Consider the following 22613-nt stretch of genomic DNA (forward strand, 5'->3'; position numbering starts at 1 on the left):
AGTGTGATGTATCTTTGTGGGTTAAATGTCCCCACACAGCCTTTCCTAATATGATGGTGTCTGGGTCGTGACTCTTCTGTGTGTTAAGTAGTTGGGTTTGTTTGGTTTGATTTTTTTAGTATGACATCTGATAGCAACATAGGAAAGAAGCCTTATACCCCAGTTGAACAAATCAGATGTACAAAACCAGACTATTTCCTTAGTAGAGAAGTCTCCACCTGTTGATTTTGTTTTGTTTTTTTATATAGAATTAGGAGTGCTTGAGACCACACAAGCTATTCTAGTGCAGCTCTCACTGAGCATTTTAGAAACATGAATGAACTTGCTATTGCAACCATTAATTAAAGATGCAGGGGATTTATAGCTTTTGCTTTTTCTCTGAACATTAAGAAGTCTATATTAGAAATAACAATAAAATACTGCATAGACTAATGCATGATTGAATTTTCAGATTTGAAGCAGTAAATTCATGCATTTCGGGGCATTTATTCAGAAAATTGCACTTTTTTGTATTGACTAAAAGTCTCTATTCTGTACCTAGGCAGCAGACCTCCATGCATATTGTTTTTAAAAGTTTTATTTTCCTGACTGGCATCCATCAAGACATGCAGAGGACACAATGATTAGAGGCAAAACTACCTCAGAAACATGGAATACAATGGAATCATCATTACAGATTTAAAAAATAGGAAAATTAGCTACGAATTTAATGGAGTCTGATTCTTCTTTTCCCTACAGAAAACATTTTCTAAATGCTTCTGAATGTTTTTGTTTGTGTGGTCAAGTGCTGAGGTTTCATCTTTGTCACAGCGAGAAGAGAAGTGATGGATCTGCGTGTTCTCTGGGCATGAGTGTTGCTGTGTAGCTTCGCTGGGCCACCTCTTTCTTAGCTCTATTTATCTCCTTCATTTTTGATATAGGATGTAGGAAACCAGCGGTTTTAGTTACCGCGTACAATAGTAATGTGCTCTTTTATCCTTCATCTAAATGAAGTTTCTCCCATAAAGAGATTGCTTTGCTGTTGTGTAGAACAGATTTAAAGCTAAAGATGGCAAAAAGAGCCTGTATGCAAGTGTTGATAAGGTGAAATAGAAACCACTTATTTTGACCTGTGAAGAAACCGTGGCTTCCATAGTGGTCTTTTTTCCTCCATGGGAGCATGTAACAGATTTGGTTGTTACGGAATGATTATCTGTTGATTTTACAGTAGGTTCTCCTCTGTTCTGTGGGGGTTTTATGGTTTTGTGGTTTCTTTGTTTTTGATGTGCATTTTGTTTGTTGTGGTTTTGGTTGGTTGTTGTGGGTTTTTTGTTTTTTATTGGTACATGTCAAAGTTTTCTGGAAGCCATGTGGAAAAAGCAGAAATCTGAAGTGTTGAGTTAACATCCCTCAGTACAATATTTAAACATCCCTGAACTACTCAGTGAGTTGGTTTCAATGCTTATTAGTCTTTAAGGAAAATACTTTTTAGTTTTCTGTTATTAGGATTGATTAGGGTTCCCTACCAGTAGGCATCTCTGAAAAACTTACTAAAAGTCACAGAATCACAGAATGTCAGGGATTGGAAGGGACCTCGAAAGCTCATCCAGTGCAGTCCCCCCATGGAGCAGGAACACCCAGATGAGGTTACACAGGAAGGTGTCCAGGCGGGTTGGAATGTCTGCAGAGAAGGAGACTCCACAAACCCCCTGGGCAGCCTGGGCCAGGCTCTGTCAACCTCACTGAGAAGAAGTTTCTTCTCAAATTTAAATGGAACCTCCTGTGTTCCAATTTGTACCCATTGCCCCTTGTCCTACCATTGGTTGTCACCGAGAAGAGCCTGGCTTCATCCTCCTGACACTCACCCTTTACATATTTATAAACACTGAGGTCACCTCTCAGTCTCCTCCAAGCTCAAGAGCCCCAGCTCCCTCAGCCTTTCCTCACACGGGAGATGCTCCACTCCCTTCAGCATCTTTGTTGCCCTGCACTGGACTCTCTCCAGCAGTTTCCTGTCCTTCTGGAACTGAGGGGCCACAACTGGACACAATATTCCAGGTGTGGTCTCACCAGGGCAGCATAAAGGGGCAGGAGAACCTCTCTCAACCTACCAACCACCCCCCTTCTAATCCACCCCAGGTACCATTGGCCTTCCTGGCCACAAGGGCCCAGTGCTGGCTCATGGTCATCCTGCTGTCCACCAGGACCCCCAGGTCCCTTTCCCCTACACTGCTCTCTAACAGGTCATTCCCCAGCTTATACTGGAACCTGGGGTTGTTCCTATCCAGATGCAAGACGCTACACTTTCCCTTGTTATATTTCATTAAATTTTTGCCCGCCCAACTCTCCAGCCTGTCCAGGTCTCTGGGTGGCAGCACAGCCTCTGGCGTGTCAGCCACTCCTCCCACCTTGGTGTCATCAGCAAACTTGCTGATAGTACACTCTGTTCCTTTGTGCAAATCATTGATGAATGTATTGAATAATACCAGCCCCAGTACTGACTCGTGAGGCGCTCCACTAGATACAGGTCTCCAACTGGACTCTGCCCCATTGACCATGACTCTCTGGCTTCTTTTCTTCAGCCAGTTCACAGTCCACCTCAGTACCCAATCATCCAGACCACACTTCCTCAGTTTAGCAGTGAGGATGCTGTGGGAGACTGTGTCAAACGCTTTACTGAAATCAAGGTAGACAGCATCCACTGCTTTGACAAGTCATTTTGTAATAGCTTTTAAATGGTAGGGGGTTGATCAAGTCTGGGCTTTCACAGAAGAGAGATGGATGATTGTGGCAGCGATGATGAAGTAGACATGACTCAAGGGTGACGCAATAACAGGACGCAGGTATGGGGTCGGTACCGCAGCTCCTGGTGCCAACAGGTAGCTCTGTTTCATACAAAATGTAAAGTGGATTTATAATATTTGGGGTGAGATGCACATCTGAAGAGCAGCCTGGCTAATGCCTTTCATCAGCTACAGGTCATGAAAGTGTGCAGCACAATGATCAACCACATGATTGTGCTCTGCCTTCATTGTAATGAAAATAAATGTTTTTAATGGCATTATTATTTGGGAATGAAGTTGCTGAGGTACTACTGACTGTTGAATTGCTAAATAGACGTGTGTGCTGGCTAAATGGAAATGAAAAATGATACTTAAGCTTTTTGTTTCCTTACTACAATGATTTCTCATTTTGTCTGGGTTCTGCTTTAAAAGCCTGACAGCTTTTTAGTCTGGTTGGATTTGTCTGGTCTCCATTGCTCAGGAAATTCCTCAGGGAATTGTTCCCGCATGGAAAGAATGTGGAGAAACAGCTCAGAGACCACAGCAAAACCAAACCTGCAGCCTTCAGCATGTATGGAGCACAGTTCTCAGGAACTGGATTTGAGACTAAGAATTACGCTATCCAAGCCAAATACGGACTTGTGGGTGTTACTTGACTTCTTTAAAGGGGAAAAAACAAATTGGGTTTTGCAAAAGGAAGGACAGGCAGAATTACACACTTGCCTTTCACTGCCCTGTGAAATTTGGGTTCTTTTTTCCCAGATTTGGAAAATGCAGCTAACACACTTTTGTGTTTGTCTTCTCAGACAAGAGTCTAGTATTTAGAATAAGATTTTTATTAATATTACTGTAAATCCTTAAAAGAAAATCAGGCATAGTTGTTACATGATTGAAATAGCATGCACTGATTTACCATAAATGTACAGATAGATATACAGCATTGAAGTTAGGACCCCAGTCCTGAACTGCTATAATCAAATATGTGTTGTGTGATCTCAATTTTTCTTACCATATACAACACTAGAAGTATTTAATTGTAAGTTTACAAGTTAGATTGCCTCATTACATTAGTGTGTTTTGAATATATGTGTGTAGGGACAAACATATGTTTGGTATAGCTATGCTTAGGACAGTAATTGAGTAAAGCTTATTATAATACAGTATTTGGAAAGAAGATAAATTTGCACATTTAGGAAAAGTGATTTGCACTTCCAATAAAGTGCTTCTACATCCATGTCAAAGTACTGATTGTAGATACTTCTGGTGCATCCTAATCCATTGATCATGCAAACCCTTCCTCGCTCTCCGGCAAGGTCCTTCTGTGTCAATAAGGTTCTCAGAAGATCTGGCAGGACACGGGATATATTTGATTCCTACTAAAGTTCTTCAAAATTCATAGTCACGGTGCAGAATGCTGATGACGCTTCCAAGTGGTTTGCGATAGGTGTTTACCTTATAGAACTGTGCAATGGCCAGGGACTGCAAAATGATAAGCAAGACATCTAAAAGATCAAGACATAAGGTGTAGAAAGCTTTTAATCTAAACTCTGCTGCTTTGATTTATGCTAATTCTTAACTATGGTCATAAACCACCCATAAATAGGGTTAGTTAATGAGAACTACCATTATAACAAATTAATATATTCTGTAATTCCAGTAAGCCAAACAAAGTATTTATGTAATGTTGATGAACTCTAGTTAACTAACGTAGTTGTTATCGTTCTTCTTTAATTTGAATTTCCAAAGTAAAATTTTGGATGAATGTAAATGAGCGTAGCCGCATTTGAGGGTGCTGGGAGCGTCTTCTTTGATTGTTGAATACCTCTGATTATACAAGACTCCTTGACAACTTTTGAAAAGTAGTGTAGTTTATACAGAAACAATAATATGTGGGGTTGTCTGTGTGATAAGTTGCTTTGAGTGCACACACATCTCGTGTGTGTTGTGAGAATATTTGCTAAAGCCACCTCTGGCATTTCAGCGTTGTCCCCTTGCAGCTGCAGACAGCCATTTGTTTCGTGGCGTTCAAAGGTAAGATGAGAGAACCGTGTCTATCTAAACTTAAAGAGGAAGTTTTCTACCACAATAAATGGTAAATGCTTTAATCAGTGATATCCCTGTATGAATACTTTTAAGGTTTTGTTTATATTTTTAGTATTTTTCCTCATTTTACAGTTCTTTGTAGATGAATTGATACTAATAATAGCCTGACTTTTTTTTTTGGAGGTACAGATTAAATTTTATCTCAAAAAAGAAAAAACCCACAACTGAATATTCTTATAATTTGTGATGGCTTCATAAAGATCAGATATCTGTCAGGGGTAACATATAATTTGAATCTCTATTCCTTATGAGTAGCAGAGCTGTCAGAGTCAGGGATTGGACTAGATGATCTTTTGAGGTCCCTTCCAATCCCAAACACACTGTGATAATGAAATCTTCCTACCATATGATCACCTCTGTTAATTTTCACAGAATCACAGAATTGACTGGGTTGGAAAAGACCTCAGAGATCGAGTCCAACCCTTGGTCCAGCTCCAGTCCATTTACTAGATCATGGCACTAAGTGCCATGTCCAATCTCAGTTTAAAAACCTCCAGGGACGGTGAGTCCAGCACCTCCCTGGGCAGCCATTCCAATGCCTGACCACTCTCTCTGCAAAGAATTTCTTTCTAATCTCCAGCCTAAATTTCCCCTGGCAGAGTTGAAGCCCATGCCCCCTTGTCCTATTGCTGACTGCCTGGGAGAAGAGACCAATCCCCACCTGGCTAGAACTGCCCTTCAGGTAGTTCTAGAGAGTGATGAGGTCACCTCTAAGCCTCCTCTTCTCCAGACTAAACAAGCCCAGCTCCCTCAGCCTCTCCCCATAGGGCTTGTGTTCAAGTCCCTTCACCAGTCTTGTTGCTCTTCTCTGGACCCGTTCCAGCACTGTTGTTCACATTTGTATGTGAAGAGCAACAGCAGAGCTGATCCTGAAACACTGGAGCTGTTTGGAAGCAACACCCCAGACATGGACTTCAACCCTCTGGTCTGCAATCCATGTTGAACTGAGCTTTGCAAAGCTCTCTTCATTTAGCAGTAAAGCTTCTTGTGCTTCCTAAGGAAAATACATTCAGTTTTTTTTTTTTATTGTGAGCACACTAGAGAGTAAGTGGGGAAATATTGCACCTGAGCTTCTGGATTTTCCTGACAGTCTCAGAGAGCGTCTGTACTAATAGAAATCGCATTCAGCTTGACTAAGATTCAACAGATAGGGAACAGTTGGGTTTTTTTTTCCAGAAAGTTGAAGTCCATAATAGTTATTTATATTCTGTCTCCGTTTTTTCAATTAAACTTAAGTGAATCTGAAGTAGCTAGATTTCTTCTAAATCCACACAGCTGAGGAAACCTGTGCTTGCTCTTTCTCTGAATTTTCACTGAGGGGCTTTTATCTCCCCCTAATCCCACCATTTCTGTCAGGACATAATCTCTTTCTCAAATTTACATTTTAATTACAAGACCAGCTGAACTAGCTAAAATCAATAATGTCAGCATTCAGCAGCCCAACTTCAGCTGAAAGCCCAGCCTCTCTCTTTCCTTCTATCGATTTATCTTCTGAACACCGTCTACTTTATTGCTTCAGGCAAATAGGTGCCATTTGGTCCATTTAAACAAAAAAAGGGGATTTGAACATTTTTACGATTCTTTCTAAAAGCTGCTGTTGGAACAATTTGGACCCAGGTACTGTCCTTGCGTTAAATACACGGAACAGCAGAATTCTTAAGAGGAATTTTACTTTTAAAACTGCACTTAATCCCGTCTATGTCTTAAAAACAAAACCAAACCTACCCTGATAGTGGATACCATTCAGCTGGGGCTGTCTGCATGGTGACTCTTGTCTTTATCTTGTTAGCAAAAACTAATTTTTAGAAACAAATGTTAAAACAAAAACCCACAGTAGAGGTGATGTTACTGACGTTGTAGTGTACCTACCTTTAGCCATTTTTCTGTTAATGGTTTAAAATAAGAAATCAATGGGAAAATATTTTGTTCTCGTAACTCTTAAGAATTCCTATCTTGATCTTTTGGATGTGATTTTTATCTATCTAAATGTCACATTGTCCATTTATCTCTCCTGCCTTTTCTGTGGGTTGCCGGCTGCTTGTCTCTGCCATTCACATCCTCTTCCCTTCAAACCAGAGTATCAAATGAGCAATCCTGCTTTCTGTAAACATTGTAGGGGAAAACTGCAGTAAAACTAAGGTTTCCTGATAACTTTTAATACACATGCACTTCTTCTTAATGAAGAGGAAAAGCAGAGTGAGATGCACACCTGCTACCTTCTGACAGTTCGCGAATAATATATACGCAAGTGCTCTCAAAACAGTTTCTTTAAACAGTGTTTTTTTCAGGAAGATATTGCTGTCCTTAAAAAAAAAAAGGCGATTTTAAATGCTAAATACAGCTTAGGCAATTCTACATTATAGATACAGTCCATCACATGTTTTTTTCAGCTACCCTTCTTCATGCCAAAGGGCCTGTTTGTTTGTAGCCATTTATTCTTCCAAATCCTGATGATTGTAACGTGTGGTTATAACAGAATCTTTTGGATTAATTCTGTTTCACTTTGGTACAAAGCACCTGAGAAGGGCTTTTTGCCTTTCTAGCCTGTGACAGGAGCTGAGATGGAACGTATCCTGCTCCATTTCCAGATACATAATTTCAAGATTGGTCCCTTCAGTGAAATATTAAATGCTGTTTAAAAAACACTTCTGTGGAGGTGCCATTATCCCTCTTGAATGGCAAGTTCACAGCTTAAAACATCATGAAATTGCTTCTTTTAGTATTTAACCTAGATCTTTCTCTGGCTATTTCCATCCTATTATGTTTAATTATCATTTCCTTTATTGCTGGTCCTTCTACTAATTTTGAGACTCTTATCCAATGAACAGGTTAGTCCTTTAAAAGATTTTTTTTTTTAACAATGTTCTTGAAAGCCTTGTTGACTTTGGGAAAGGAATTTAGGTAACAAGGTGAGTGTGGTGTGTTCATTGCTTTCATTAGAGTATGTCATGTGGGCATGACAGAGTAAGGGAGTAGTAGTGTAGTAGTGTCAGTAGTAGTGTCAGGGATGCTGAGCAGCAGCATCACCAGCCAATGGCAAGGGCTGGTGTCCATCTGCATCTGGCAGGCAGGTTAGGATAGAATCATAGACTAGTTTGGGTGGGAAGGGACCTTCAAAGCTCATCCAGTGCCACCCCTGCCATGAGCAGGGACATCTTCACCAGCTCAGGTTGCTCAGAGCCCCGTCCAGCCTGGCCTGGGATGTCTCCAGGGATGGTTCATCCACCACCTCTCTGGGCAACCTGGGACAGGGTTTCACCACCCTCAGTGTCAAAAATTTCTTCCTCATGTCTAACCTGAATCTCCCCTCCTTTAGTTTAAAACCATCACCCCTTGTCCTGTCGTAACAGGGCCTGCTAAAAAATTCTCATCTGAGGACATAAAAATTAAAAGGGACTGATTGTTCTTCACACCACTGTCCCCACTCAGTTCAGTTCCCGGGAAGCCTCAGGCAGCTTGAGCAGCGCTGCCTTTCACGATGTGCTGCCTATGGAATGTGGGCTTTGGTGCTGGGGTGTTTTCTGGAGAGCAGAACAAGGAGCTGGGGTTTGACAGTGGTTTCAAAATGTGGTGAATGTCTTTTTTGCCTATTCGGCAAAGCTTACTGCCTGCAAACATTCGGACATGCAGGTACCTGTTAAAGTCTTTCTGGGACAGGCACTACTGAAATACCCACTCTCAGATGTGTGTTCACCCCTATGGGGGTATCTCCATGTTACTCAGGTGGCCTTTTCTTAGGAAAGGTGGAATGCATCAACCTACCAGAGCTGGGTCTGGTCTCTGGGTGGACATGCGACAATACTGTCACACATAAGTCACGTCACAGATGTACGTGCTCTCCCCTCAACTCTCTTGTGAAAATGGTCCACGTTTCTCTTTGTCATACACTGGGTAAGCAGAAGAAAGGTGTTGAGTAGCTGTGGGAGAGGGAGGAGAAGACAGAAAGTCTCTATGAATACTTGTAAACTCCTGATGGCTGGTGCTCTCGTCTTCTTTCCTTTTCCAAATCCTGTTTCCTTCCATCCGTTGGTTTGAAAGGGGCAAGGAGGCTGTCTCCCACAGTTGCTGTTGCTAGCCCGTACCCTGAATCACCTTGCCCTTAAAACATTTTCCTTCACTGTTGCCGGTAGAATCCATACTAGAGAGAGACACGGAGTCTTAGAAGAGTCCTCACCCTTGAGAGTGTTCTGGAGCTCTCACTTCTCTCTGGAGTCAGCTGTACTCAGATCTAGGAATGACTGAGGTGACCATTCGCAATATGCAGCAAAATTCAAAGGCTACACAAGCCAGATCCAACTGAATGTCTGCTTTTGTTTCCCCTCTCATGAGAGCTTTGTGGATTTTGGGATTGTTGGCTCCCTCTAGGGAGGGGATGTTCAAGAACTAGGTTAAGCAGGGAGTTGACAGGGTGTTCTTCTCATTACTCTGAGCTTGGAGCCTTGGAGAATGAGGAAGAGATGTCATTCCCTGTGTGAGGACTCAGTTCCTGATCTAGGGACTTGAGAAGTTTAGACCCACGTGTCCCTAAGGGATGGATCTAGAAGGTTTCCAGCTCAGCAACTTGCCTCGTGCCCAGAGTCAGGCGATGCCATCTGTGTGCTTGCACCCTGCAGGTTACAAGGGAACGTGCAGTACAAATGAATCAAGGTCGGGTTGAGTTACTGGAAGACCTTATAAGGTGGAAAGAAGGGGTCAGTTGCTCTCGTTTTGTTTGTGAAAAATATGGTTTTCTCTGAAATAAAAAGATTTTGTGTACCAAAACTACCTGCCACTATGGGCCCCGCAATTTCCCACTCAAAGAGCAGTGCATACCACATCAACTTTTCCTCTTCTAGTTGCTATCTTGTCATACATTTAATGATTAGCAAAGCATGGATACTTCCGGATGCAGCTTCAGGGCTGGCTACATGTGGCAAGAGACTACAAGTCCAAATAATGGCTAAAACTTGGGTAAACTCAGGTTGCTTTTCGTAAGAAGGCTGAGATAATTTGCTTAAAACTTCAGTCTTTTGAAACCATAACTTTTTTTGTGTTCATTCAGGGTTTTTTGGGGGTAGTTCCTTTCATTTCAGTCACTTTTATAAAAAGGCTTTCTGATGGGGAAAACATAGTCCATTGCGTTAGTGTGAGGGATCACATCTTTCCATTTTTAGCTGTCGTCGGCTGAAAAGTTCTCGTTACTACTGCCAGTTAATAGAGTTGCTTCTCTATCTCAGCGGGTAGAAGCATGTGCTGTCTCACTGCTCAGCCTATCTAATTGCATCGTTACAATCTGGGCTGACTGTTTAATCTCGCTGTATAAAGTAATTAAGTTGCCCCACCGCTGAGCTGCTGGTGCTGAATGTCAGTGTGTGGTACTGCTTTGCAATCGGTTTGGTCCTCAGCTGGAGCTCAGGCGTTTGCTGTCTCTGGAGTGTGTTCAGTGGGAATACACAGTGCTGCCACCAGCACTTGGGTGTGTTATCTGGGCAAATTGTGTGGCTTAGTGGCTGTGAAAGAAGAGTGTTCTCCAGATAATTCTGTTTGCAGATGTATTTAGGAACTGAAACTCAGCTATTCTCAGTGATGCTGCCCCTTGACAAATCAGGAAGCGGGGAGGTAAAGAAAAAGATGTTTTGTTTTATGTTCTCAGCTCTGAAGGGTCAATATGGTAGCTGAGAATCACCAAAGAGCAGGGATGTGTCTACACACGCTTTGTTTTTTCACTGGTGTGCTTCCACACACCCATTTGGGATGGGTGACAATGGTCCCCCTTCCTGTCCATTGTGTGTTGCAGTGAATCCTGCACCCAAAAGTGGTTTCTCTTTGCCAGGCTGAGACAGTTTTAGCAGCACTTTTTGCTTAAGAACAACAAAGAATTAATCTCAGCACACAGGAGGATATGGGTGCCTGCCTTTCCTTTTGCTTTCTACTGCTCTTAGATGTCTTTTGGGCTTCTAGGTGTTAAACAGTAGTGCCAATAGTTTCTTTCTTCTATTCTATCTTGATATAACCTTGAGTACAGAAATCACTCACCAGCAAGCTGACGTGACACTAGAAACTTATATACAAACAACAGTGTTGCGGTTTAGGTAAACATTTATTGTTAAAATCCTTTTTTTCTAAGGTGGAGTAACATCATTCTTTGTTGTGGCACCATGTTGTACAAATTTAAAAGTTCGTTTGCTGTAGTTAGTGTATTTCTTTTCCAAAATAAGAAAAATGTCACGGGCAGAAACATCTCCATCTGGGATTGATGTCTAATGCAAACCAAAAGCAGTAAGAGGTGTAATCAGTGTTTGGCTCCGCTGTGAAGTGTTGAGGGTGGGAGAAGCGAATCCCCCCTAAACATGGAGTTTTCTTGCAGGGCTGGAGCCCCGGGCGCCTCCAAAAACACCAGTGGGGAAGACGTCGACAGGAGCGGCTCCGCTGAGCTCCCGCGCCCGCCTAAAAGGGAATGAAGACGAACTTGATCCAACCTGTGCAGCTGCCACACTGAAACTTATTAGAGACAAACTACCGAAGTTATCACCTCCACACGCCAGGTTATCTTTATTTTAATTCTTGTACAAACCTCTTGCCCTTATTCTATTTATTAGTCACAAAAGCATGCAGGAAAGCGCTCACAAACCAGGGAAGCTGCTAAGGCTGTCTTGGTTTCATTTTGGAGTTACAGTTATTTGGCTGAGATGTACATTCGCTACTTAATTTGGAGGATTTTGTTCAGTGACTGCGCCAGGATTTTAAGGAACCTTTTATTACTTGCTTGATTTAGGCTTTATTTGGTGTAAATGGTCTCTATGAAAATATAAAGTGTTCCCTTTTCTCCTAACGGAAAAACCCATCTGCATTTATTGGGGTAATTTTTGGTTTGCAACTAAACAAAACATATGTTAATGCTAAATTAGAAAGTCATTTCAACCATGTCTTGGTTCCTAGTGCTGTCAGTGCTGCCTGGAGAAGTTATATACTGATTCCAAAGGTGTTTTAGTTGTCAATCCTTTTTGAAACTTGGTGAAACTCCAGCCTTTTCTATGGGGATAAGACCGGAATCATCTACTTAAGTGGCACGTTCCTGAAAAGACATTTCTGCATTGGTCAGGAAAGCCCCCAAAACGTAGCAAACTGGAATGTAATTTGAAAAAGAAGGTTCCTTCATTGGAACTCCAGAGTTTGAAGTATTCAGGTGTATGTTTTGACTTTTAATCTTTAAAAATTTAATATTTCAGTAAGGTGGCGAAGACCATTTGAAGCTCTGTCAGTGACTACCCAAGGTCTCCATAGTACTACTCTGTTTTTTGAGGACTGGTGGATTCTGTAGTGGTGATGCACAATGCGTTTTCTAAGTCTGCACGATAGAATTTTATCAACAAAAGAAAGGCTTTGCACCCTGTGTGACTGCCATGCAAACGTGGGTGTGAGTTCACAGAAGCGAGACCTTTCTTAAAACGGTTTGTGATACCCCATCTGTAGCTCCTGTTAGAGCACAGCATGTGTGGTCCACTGCTGCCCCCAGTAGATCTCTGGGCTTCTGCACCCATGGTATAATGTGATTTAGCTTGCTCTAGCTGAACTTGCAGTTAAGTTTCATGGTGCGGTGTGCTGTATGTGGAGTGTGTGGTGGTACGGTATCCTTTTTAAAATAAAAATAATCAAAAAAGATAATCTGGTCAAGGTAATCATAGTCCAAGATCTAAGATAATATTAGCGTTGGTGTGCAAATCTAAATGAAAACAGAGAAAAAATTCTTGTGAGCATTGCTGTTCTGTATTGAGTTTTCATTCATTTCCTTCAGTGACTCTTCAGCTATGGAGCCAGCAGCCGTGGAAGAGCCTGACAATAAGAGGCGAAAACTGGAAGAAGAAAGAGCTAAAGCTCCCCTCATGCCTTTTGGATTAGATCTTCACTACTGGGGACAGGATCAGCCAAGTGCTGGGAAGATTCTCAAGTAATGCTCTTTCTCTTTTAAGATAAATTAAACAAATATATAGATTTACTTGTACTCAGAGGTCATACAGCGGGGTGACTGCTGTTTCTTTTGATAATTACTTTTCTTCTTTCCCTTGTGTTGTAGGACCCATAAACAAAGTCAGAAATTCTACCTTTAAATGTTGTTTGTTTTGAGAAGATGTGATACTAATTAAATATCCTTTGATGCTTCCAAGCACATTTTTTGTGCTCTTTTCATGTTTCTGTATTATTTGCAGCATGGCATCACTGACTCCAATTTAAATTGGTACCTCATTATGCAAAGAGCTGGTGCAAGTGCATGATAGACGGTCTCTGCTGGGGACTTTACTGTCTAAATAAATAGCAGGCAAGGTAGGAGAAAGGCTGGGGAAGGTGTCGGGGGTATTTTTCCTGACTTGACAGAGTGGTGACTGAGGAAATTGATCTGCTTGTTCAGTCACACAAGAAATAGGTGGCAGTTACAGGATTTGAATTTGGATCTCTCACTTTCCATTCTTGTCTGGGAAGGTTCTGTGTTTCTGGGGCATGAAGCATTGCTGGGGAAAGCTTTAGCGATGCCACAGGGAAGAGACGGCAGATATGCATCCAAACTTGTTTCTAGTCAGTTTTTAAAACCCCTTTTTAGTACTACTATTTTGATGTGAAAGTTGGGATGCAAAGTCCTTCCTCTATGTATAAAATTCATTTAATTCCACCAGAACTCTTTAGTATCATTGTGTACCATACCTGGTTTGGAAAAGGCAAAAACCATTGTCCGGCTGAGTTGCAATCAAACTCTGCTATTCTCAGAAGTATTACTTTAACTTAGTTTGTTTTCTTATCAAAAACAAAGAGAAGAAAACAAGCCATGATCGCAGGGTGAAGACGGTGTTTGCAGAAATCAGCAAGAGGATTGTATAAAATTTTGAATGTTTTAAATTACGGAAAGCCCGTGAAATTTGACACATAATAGTGCTTTAACACAGTCACTCCAGGCTTTTGGGCTCTGTCTGATGTGATGTAAGCTCTTCACAGCCTATAAAATGGTTAAGATTTTCAGCAGAGTTTTAAGAAGCTAGTAAGTAGAAGGTAGTAAGGCTTTATTTTACATTGCAAATGAGTTATTCAAGTCATAAGTGAAATCAGAAGCATATTTCATTGCCTGTCTGCCTTGTGCTGTACTGTTTTATTTTTATGCTTTCTAATAAAATAGAGGGCACACTTCTGAACCTTATAGTCTATAACTACAGATATGCCAGTCTAACTAAAGATAATTTAAGTAGCCCTGCACACACAGCAGCATTGACCCCTGGTGTGGGGGTCAATAAAATATATTTATTGAAAAATTAAGGTAGTCCTTTAACCTTTCTATATGCACACATACTGTCTCTATAAGATGTATGGGAGGCGGGGAGGAAAAAAACAAAACAACCACCAAACAAAAAACCAACCAGATAATGCGTATGGAATGTGTATGGAATTTAAATTTTTAAAATCTGAAGTGGAAAAGTCTTTCTCCCTCACCTATTTAACAGTACACTTAATTACAGCATTTATGATAAATTAAGATAGTGAGAATGTAGCTACCAAGAAGATGATTTTCTGAAGAAGTTTTGTTTAGCTGGTAAGTGGTGAAGCGTCACCTCTTCCAGAAGGTGACAGTAGCTGTGGGCTTTACAAAAAATTTGGGCTGAACCGTTTTCCTTACTTCTGCCTTCACTCACACAGCTCACTAAGCTAGTTTAAGGACTCTTAAAATGAGTTTATAAAGCTGTGGAAGTACTTTTTTGGGGGGGTTGATGTGGTATACTGCACGGTGTTGGACTGTGTAGAGCAGGGGTGTCAAACTCATTTTCACCAGGGGCCACCTCAGCCTCACAGTTGCCTTCAAAGGGCCGAATGGAATTTTAGGACTGTATAAACATAACTACTCCTACATTTAAACAATCCTAAAGTTCCATTCAACCCTTTGAAGGTGGTTTAGAGACTGATGTGCCAGCTTAACCGGCAGTTTTGGGTAGCGTGGGCCTTCCAAACTCTGCCCTCCTCATTGAGCTAAATTACCTTACTCTTAGGATCAGGGTAAATTAGCTGCTGCAGGACTTTCAATGATGTGATTAGGATATTTGATTGAGCTCATTTAGCTCCAGGATCTCTCTATGTATCATGCTGGTTTTAGAATTTATATCTACTGAAGCTTTTGATAAACTTCCCACTATCTTATGAAGAAAGGCTGAGGGAGCTGGGTCTCTTTAGTTTGGAGAAGAGGAGACTAAGGGGGGACCTCATTAATGTTTATAAATATATAAAGGGTGAGTGCCATGAGGATGGAGCCAGGCTCTTCTCGGTGGCAACCAGTGATAGGACAAGGGGCAATGGGATCAAGCTGGAACACAAGAGGTTCCGCTTAAATTTGAGAAGAAACTTCTTCTCAGTGAGGGTGACAGAGCCTGGCCCAGGCTGCCCAGGGAGGTTGTGGAGTCTCCTTCTCTGCAGACATTCAAACCCGCCTGGACACCTTCCTGTGTAACCTCACCTAGGCGTTCCTGCTCCGGCAGGGGGATTGGACTGGATGATCTTTCGAGGTCCCTTCCAATCCCAAACATACTATGATACTGTGATCTTAGGAATGAAGTTGATATAAATTTGTTGAAAGAGTGCGACATTTCTCCAGGAGCTGCATTTTTCTTTTAGGTTTCAGTTAACCATTACTTGCCTTTCATTCCTCCTAACGTATAGTGATTTAATTTCCATTAAAGCCTGTGTTACTTGTCTAGCTCAGTAACACTCGTATTTCTAGGAGCGTGAGTGGGGTGTTGATCCTCTAGTTGATTATCTGTTCCCCTTTTGATCTGTCTTACAAAAAGGTTTTACTTGTCATATGTGTTATTTTTTTTCAAATGCCTCATATTCTGCCTTTTTTAAGCATTGCTTGAATTACAGCAGCAGGAAAGCAGAAAACTTGGGGATTTAGCACCACTTTGTCCTTTTCTCACCTGCTCTAAGTCACGCTGGGAGAAAATAATTTACATGCTTGTATTAAGTAATAATATTTATGAATATCTATGTAGGAATCAGACTATTTTAAGTCCAGTTTTCAAATACTCATTAATGATATATGAAGTAAAACGTTATTTTAATTTCCTTGAGGTAAGTTGGATGCAGGTTATTTGGGGGGAAAGTCAAAATATTAACCAGATCTTTTTCCTAATTGGAAAGGTTGGAGGCACAACTGTTAATGCTTCTTCATTCTCAGGTAACTAATTTGATAATTTGGAGGGGGAGAGAGTTCAGACCACCAAAGGACATAACAATTTTACTAAAAGATTCTATGAAGCTAGAAATCCTGTACGGTGTCTTTTTAGGAGTGCTTTCCCCTCCTGGTGTTTGTAATGTTATTAACGCTCAGCAGTCAGTCTTATTTTCAGGATTGTATTAAAACTGACCAAACAAGGAATTCATTTCATTCTTTTATCTACCATCCATTGTACAATCTTGCCACAGAACTTCAGAAGCTAAATGCTGTACCATTCTAATGTTTCCCTATATTAGTATTGCTATGTTATAAAGATTCTTAGAGCTGTTTTGGTTAGGCTGTATTTTGCAGAAGTGTGTGGTTGAAAACTTTTCTTTTTTTAACCAAAAAATTGTGGAAAAAAAATTTGTGTTACTAGATTTAATGTTGAACTAGCCTCCACTATAACTCTTTTTGCCTTTTTCTCCTAACTTACCAAAATTAAGCTACTTGTACTTTACAGCAGGTTAGAAATTTTCTGGCACTAGCTATATATATTTGTTGAAGAAATTGTTGGACAGGATGTGTGTCTGTAACAAGCATTCTCCTTGTTGAACATTTTTCTGTTGATTTGGTGAATCGTAGAATGGCTTTGGAATTGCTTAAACCCTTTTTAAACCTAGTTTATCTTTATATAATTTTAAATCACAGAATCACAGAATGTCAGGGATTGGAAGGGACCTCGAAAGCTCATCCAGTCCAATCCCCCCATGGAGCAGGAACACCCAGATGAGGTTACACAGGAAGGTGTCCAGGCGGGTTTGAATGTCTGCACAGAAGGAGACTCCACAACCCCCCTGGGCAGCCTGGTCCAGGCTCTGGCACCCTCACTATGAAGAAGTTTCTTCTCAAATTTAAGTGGAACCTTTTGTGTTCCAGATTGAACCCATTGTCCCTTGTCCTATCATTGGTTGTCACCGAGAAGAGCCTGGCTCCATCCTCATGGCACTCACCCTTTATATATCTGTAAACATTAATGGTCAAATGTTGCAGTAAACCTGCAGTGATGTATATTGTAGGCTACTACGGTCAGATGAATTTCCTTCAGTTTTAAGATAGTTTTCACCAGACGACAAGTGAAAAACATGCTTAGATAAGATTCATCAGAACTCTACATCCCCACTGAAGGAATTCTTGAAGTGCTGGTTTATGTGCTTTGCTGAACTGAGGTTGCTGTGATCGGTGGAGCCCGTTGTCACCCTGCAGAAGGTGACGTCTCAGAAATGACACCCAGAGCTATTAATGAGCGAGACAAAATCCTCCCAGATCAGTCTGGGAGCGACTGGGTGGAAAACCATGCAGAAGGGAGGGAGTGGGAAGTGTCCTTTAGGAATTCTAAGTCTTTATCAAGACATCTGTCATCTGGATATCTCCATTTCACTTGTAGTAATAATATTAATAATAAGCAGCAGACATGCAGGCTGAACTTCTTTTTTTGCTTAGTTTAGCAAAACTCTCTCTCTTTAACTTCTTATTTCCTTAATTGGGAGTGAGATTGATGTTTCACTTTGGATGTCTTAAAGTTAGATATCTAAGTTTAAGCTGGTCTCCCTAATTTCTTTTCATGATTAGAAGAAACAAACATTTACCATCAGAGTGACAGTCATTGCGTCCTAAGATTAGCGTCTAAAATGAGTCGGGTAATTATTCTCTGGTGTTGCTTGTTTCTCATTATAGACTATTGACAGCCTAGGGTGGCTAAAATGAAATTATATGAACACTGTTGAGAAAGTTTGAAAATACTATGTCACTCAAGGGTCCTTGCTCCTTTCTCCTGCTCCCCGTTTCTGCTGCCCTGGTACTAATCTTCTTTACACCAGGCTAACAATGAGTATGTTTGCCCGTATGTGTCTGTAAATACAGGTAACATCTCTAATTTTAAAATAGATTTTCAATTAATTATAGCTTGATTTCCTAGAGGAAAACACCAGAAGTTTCTTAGACTTCTGGACACTGTATTGGAGAACCTGGAAGAAAGAATCTCTGGAAGACTCGCCTGATTGTTCACTCTCTTTCTTGCTCTCAGTATATTGTGACATATTCTGATTTCAACGCCCACTGCAGGAGTACAGCTACCAGGAATAAAATCAGACAAGCTAACATCAAAATGTTTCCTTCCTGATCTATCTTCTGTATTTAATCATAGAAGTATTTTGTGATGAAGAATATTAACTACAGAATTACAAATTTGTTCACTAGAAATGGATGTGGAATAACTGACTCAATGTCAGATCACAAACTAGAACTAAGACTGGTAATAGGTTAGCAGGTTAAACAAGAAATTGATTTTAGACAGGCTTTGGTGATATTTTAAAAACCTCTTAGTAATATAGGAGTCATAAGAAAGAGTGGTAGGTATCTGATTTTTTTCTCGTTCACCAATAAAGCTTCCCCTCCTTTTACATCTAAGTTTACCATGGGATGACACAGGGATTTTTATGGGCTTTTTTACAACTTTGTGAATAATTGTTGTTCATTGTTTTCCCAGATTTACTTCTGAGCATCGATTTTGGGCACCCAGTGAAGTAGAGGAAGAGGTGGAAAATAAAGAAATAACAGAAATGTTAAAAACCAGGTATATAACATTTGCTGGCAAGTTTGAACCGGTGAAACACAAATGTCGAGCGCCAATGCCTAATGGAAGTCTGTGCGAAAGACAAGATCGGGTTAAGGTGAGCACCAAGTAACATGTAGCTTCCAGGATATGTGCTATGTAGAGAAAATATCATTAAAACAGGTCCATAAAAGCTTATTTCACATTGTAAATGTAGCTCAAGGGAGTGGAAGAAAATTGTGTCTGGAGAAGTTTGCTGTTAATCTGTGCTTCATGTGGGAAGCATCCTTCTGGTAAGGAAGCTGTAAATGTTTAAAAAACTCTCAAGTATTTTTGGCATGCATCGTAGGTATTTATTTATTACTGTGATACATGAGTATGTGACAGTAAAGCAGAGACAGTTGAGTTGGTTGCCGGTACGTTTTCCTCATTTAGAGGCATATGTGATATTAACTGGTTTTAGAAATGTGGGTGTTTGGGGAGCAAAGAGATTTTTACAAATTAGTTGTTATGAAAGCTAAATCCTGCACAGCCTCAAATGATGAACCTTATTGAGCAGAAATACTTTGCTTGAATAGTATGTTCTAATATCCCTGTTTTTCATGTACTACTTGGGCTGGAAGGGTCTGAATGCACTGAAATAGTTTAAATGGGATTGTTACAGGATAGAGATACCATGTGAACAACAGAATGTGATGCAGCATTCCAGACTTGACAGCCTGTGCTGCCTGGCCTCTTGAAATTGGACATTCATATTACAATGATATTACTTCTTTGAGATTCGGAATATATTGGCCTGTATCTAGTGCAGTGCCTCAGGGGTCAGTACTGGGGCCTATATTATTCAATATATTCATCAATTATTTGGATGAGGGAATAGAGTGCACTGTCAGCAAGTTTGCTGATGACACTAAGCTGGGAGGAGTGGCTGACACGCCAGAGGCTGTGCTGCCATCAGAGACCTGGACAGGCTGGAGAGTTGGGCAGGGAAACATTTAATGAAATATAACAAGGGAAAGCGTAGAGTCTTGCATCAGGGTAGAAACAACCCCAGGTTCCAGTATAAGTTGGGGAATGACCTATTAGAGAGCAGCGTAGGGGAAAGGGACCTGGGGGTCCTGGTGGACAGCAGGATGACCATGAGCCAGCACTGGGCCCTTGTGGCCAGGAAGACCAATGGTACCTGGGGTGGATTAGAAGGGGGGTGGTTAGTAGGTCAGAGAGGTTCTCCTTCCCCTTTATGCTGCCCTGGTGAGACCACACCTGGAATATTGTGTCCAGTTCTGGGCCCCTCAGTTCCAGCAGGACAGGGAACTGCTGGAGAGAGTCCAGCGCAGGGCAACAAAGATGATGAAGGGAGTGGAGCATCTCCCGTGTGAGGAAAGGCTGAGGGAGCTGGGGCTCTGGAGCTTAGGTAGAAGAGGAGACTGAGGGGTGACCTCATTGTTTACAGATATATAAAGGGTGAGTGTCACGAGGATGGAGCCAGGCTCTTCTCAGTGACAACCAATGATAGGACAAGGGGTAATGGGTTCAAACTGGAACACAAAAGGTTCCATTTAAATTTGAGAAGAAACTTCTCAGCGAGGGTGCCAGAGCCTGGCCCAGGCTGCCCAGGGGGATTGTGGAGTCTCCTTCTCTGCAGACATTCAAACCCGCCTGGACACCTTCCTGTGTAACCTCATTTGGGTGTTCCTGCTCCATGGGGGGGTTGGACTGGATGAGCTCTTGAGGTCCCTTCCAATCCCTGACATTCTGTGATTCTGTGATATTAAACACATGATGTTTATGGCATCCGGATGCTTTCAAAGGGGGACTGGGGATCAGGCCTGGAGTTCTGTTACTTGATTGTGATGTCTGGCTTTAAGTAATGTTGAATAACATGTAAGCATTTTATTTTCATTCAGAAATTTTGAGATTTTTTTTTTTATATATTTTTTTTTACTTTTCTTTCCTAAGTGCCCTTTCCATGGCAAGATAATTCCTCGGGATGAAGCTGGGATTCCTCTTAACGCAGAGGACAGAGCCAGAGAAGAAAAGATGCGGTTTGAGAAGCAAGCGGCTCAGCCAGGTTTGTGTCTGTACAGCATCTTAAAATTTAAAATATGGAAAAACAGAAGGCAGAGGTGGGAGATAAGCTTTAAATGTAAGGATAATATTTTAATTGTAAATATGTTTGTGTATATAGTATACAGTATTTACAATATCTACAATATATTTACAATCCATATGATAATTCTATATATTGTATCTATATAGAGATACAATTGGCTACAAGTTGGACAATCTTGATATACATTTGGACTACCTATGTGGCAGGCTATATGGAGGAAGGGAGGCAATTCTTCAGTTGCTAAAGGCTTGGGATGAGATCCACAGAACTGGATCATATTTCTGGTTTGCTCCTAACCCTGTTCTCTCATTTAAATTCCTGTTGATTTTAATTTTCAGGTCAGTTCCAGTGATTTGTGCTTATGTAATAAATAAGGATGCATGTGTACACAGAATAAAGTTAACATTGCATTTGCTCTTTGTTTCCAATAGTTACCATAATGTTCCTGACACCTCTCAGGCAGGTGAATTGTAGCCTTTATCTTAAGGAGCATGTTTGTTAAGGACAATTAACCCTTTTTCCTGGGAAGTGCTTGACTGCAACTGTTCCTGTGCTTCTGAAAAAAGAAGTTGTCTAATCTTGTTGGTCCCTAACAGTTGTCATTTATGTAATATAATAATATTATTGGGATCACTGTGTTACCACAAATATTGGCAGAGTGATGGCTTGGTTGGGTATTTTTTGTCACAATGTGGGAACTTGTTTTTCCTATATCTGCTCATTTTTATTTACTTGCTGTGATTTATGAGAATTCTTGGCCTTATTGTGCTGTGCTTCTGTGCAGCGTTGCTAGAAAGTACTCTGAACTAGGGAAGCCCCCACCTTGGGCTTTACTTTATTGGCATTATAACTGGTCTGAGTGTTCTAACAGGTGTGATGGGGGATTGGACTGGATGATCTTTCGAGGTCCCTTCCAATCCCTAACATTCTGTGATTCTGTGATGGGCTTGAGGAAGGGAACAAGCAGACCCATGCTATTTGTTTGCAGTTTACTGTGCAATACTCGAGATTAATTTTTAAAGCAATGGGGCTGGGCAACAAAACTAATGGTGTTATCCTTGTATTGTGGCTGCCGCTGTCAGGTGTGCAATGCTCTGGAGGGAAAGCTCATCCTTCCCCAGGATCATTTGAGCATTTTTAGCTGGGATAAAGCTCTGGACTGCTGGGTAAGGCGTGCAGGTAGTGAGAAAGCCAACAAGCAACAAATACACGGGCAGGAAGACTTCCTGAGGGAGTCAGGGACTTTTTTGCAGTAGTACAACTAAACCTGACCGGTGATGGACAGAGGCAGATTTTCACAGAGGTTCTGCAACCAGGGGGCTGCTGGAATCTGATGGACTGTGAAGCAAGCTGGGAGAGAGGGCTCCATCCAGCAAAGACAGAGGATAATTGGAGGGGACAGATCTGTTTTCAAAGCTTTTATTTAATCTGCCTTCCTCCAGCAGGTCTCGGTTTTCTCTGGTTTAAGCTATTTATTCTGGGTAAGTATTCTGCATTCTAATTAAACTTACTCTTAGGCTTTAGCATTTTGATATCTTTTACTATCTTCTGTTTATGAAGGAAAGGGTCAGTTAGTTCTCTCTGAAGCTCTGACTCAGTATTTCTCCAGTTTCACAGTTATATATTATTAATGAGGCTACTGAACCTTCCATGATACCCCTTCAGAGCATAAAGAACAGTCATTGATCTATTATCCAGAAAGGTCTGTAGTGAATAAATGCACATTTAAACATACAACTGACCCACCCAGTTTCCTGAAACACAGATTTGGCTTTACCTGCCTGTGCGTGGCCGTGACCAGTGCCACACAAATGCAGCAGGTAACAAACACCTTCTGCACGTGTCCATGTGCTGTGT

At 41.2% G+C, this 22613-nt stretch overlaps 1 protein-coding gene across 2 annotated transcripts in view; it reads left to right on the forward strand.

Annotated features, from left to right (window-relative positions):
• UVSSA (UV stimulated scaffold protein A) overlaps nt 1–22613 on the forward strand; it is a 63349-nt gene that overhangs the window by 31332 nt on the left and 9404 nt on the right. Inside the window, exons 8-12 of one of the 2 annotated variants that reach the window (XM_065060335.1) lie at nt 11212–11389; nt 12640–12792; nt 18578–18761; nt 20603–20714; nt 22202–22237. In XM_065060335.1, the coding sequence (XP_064916407.1) occupies nt 11212–11389; nt 12640–12792; nt 18578–18761; nt 20603–20714; nt 22202–22237 (663 nt within the window). The remainder of the gene's footprint in view (nt 1–11211; nt 11390–12639; nt 12793–18577; nt 18762–20602; nt 20715–22201; nt 22238–22613) is intronic. The other variant, XM_013369536.3, reaches the window with a different exon arrangement.

This window comes from Columba livia, chromosome 4 (assembly GCF_036013475.1).
Source record: "Columba livia isolate bColLiv1 breed racing homer chromosome 4, bColLiv1.pat.W.v2, whole genome shotgun sequence".
Taxonomy (NCBI): Eukaryota; Metazoa; Chordata; class Aves; order Columbiformes; family Columbidae; genus Columba; species Columba livia.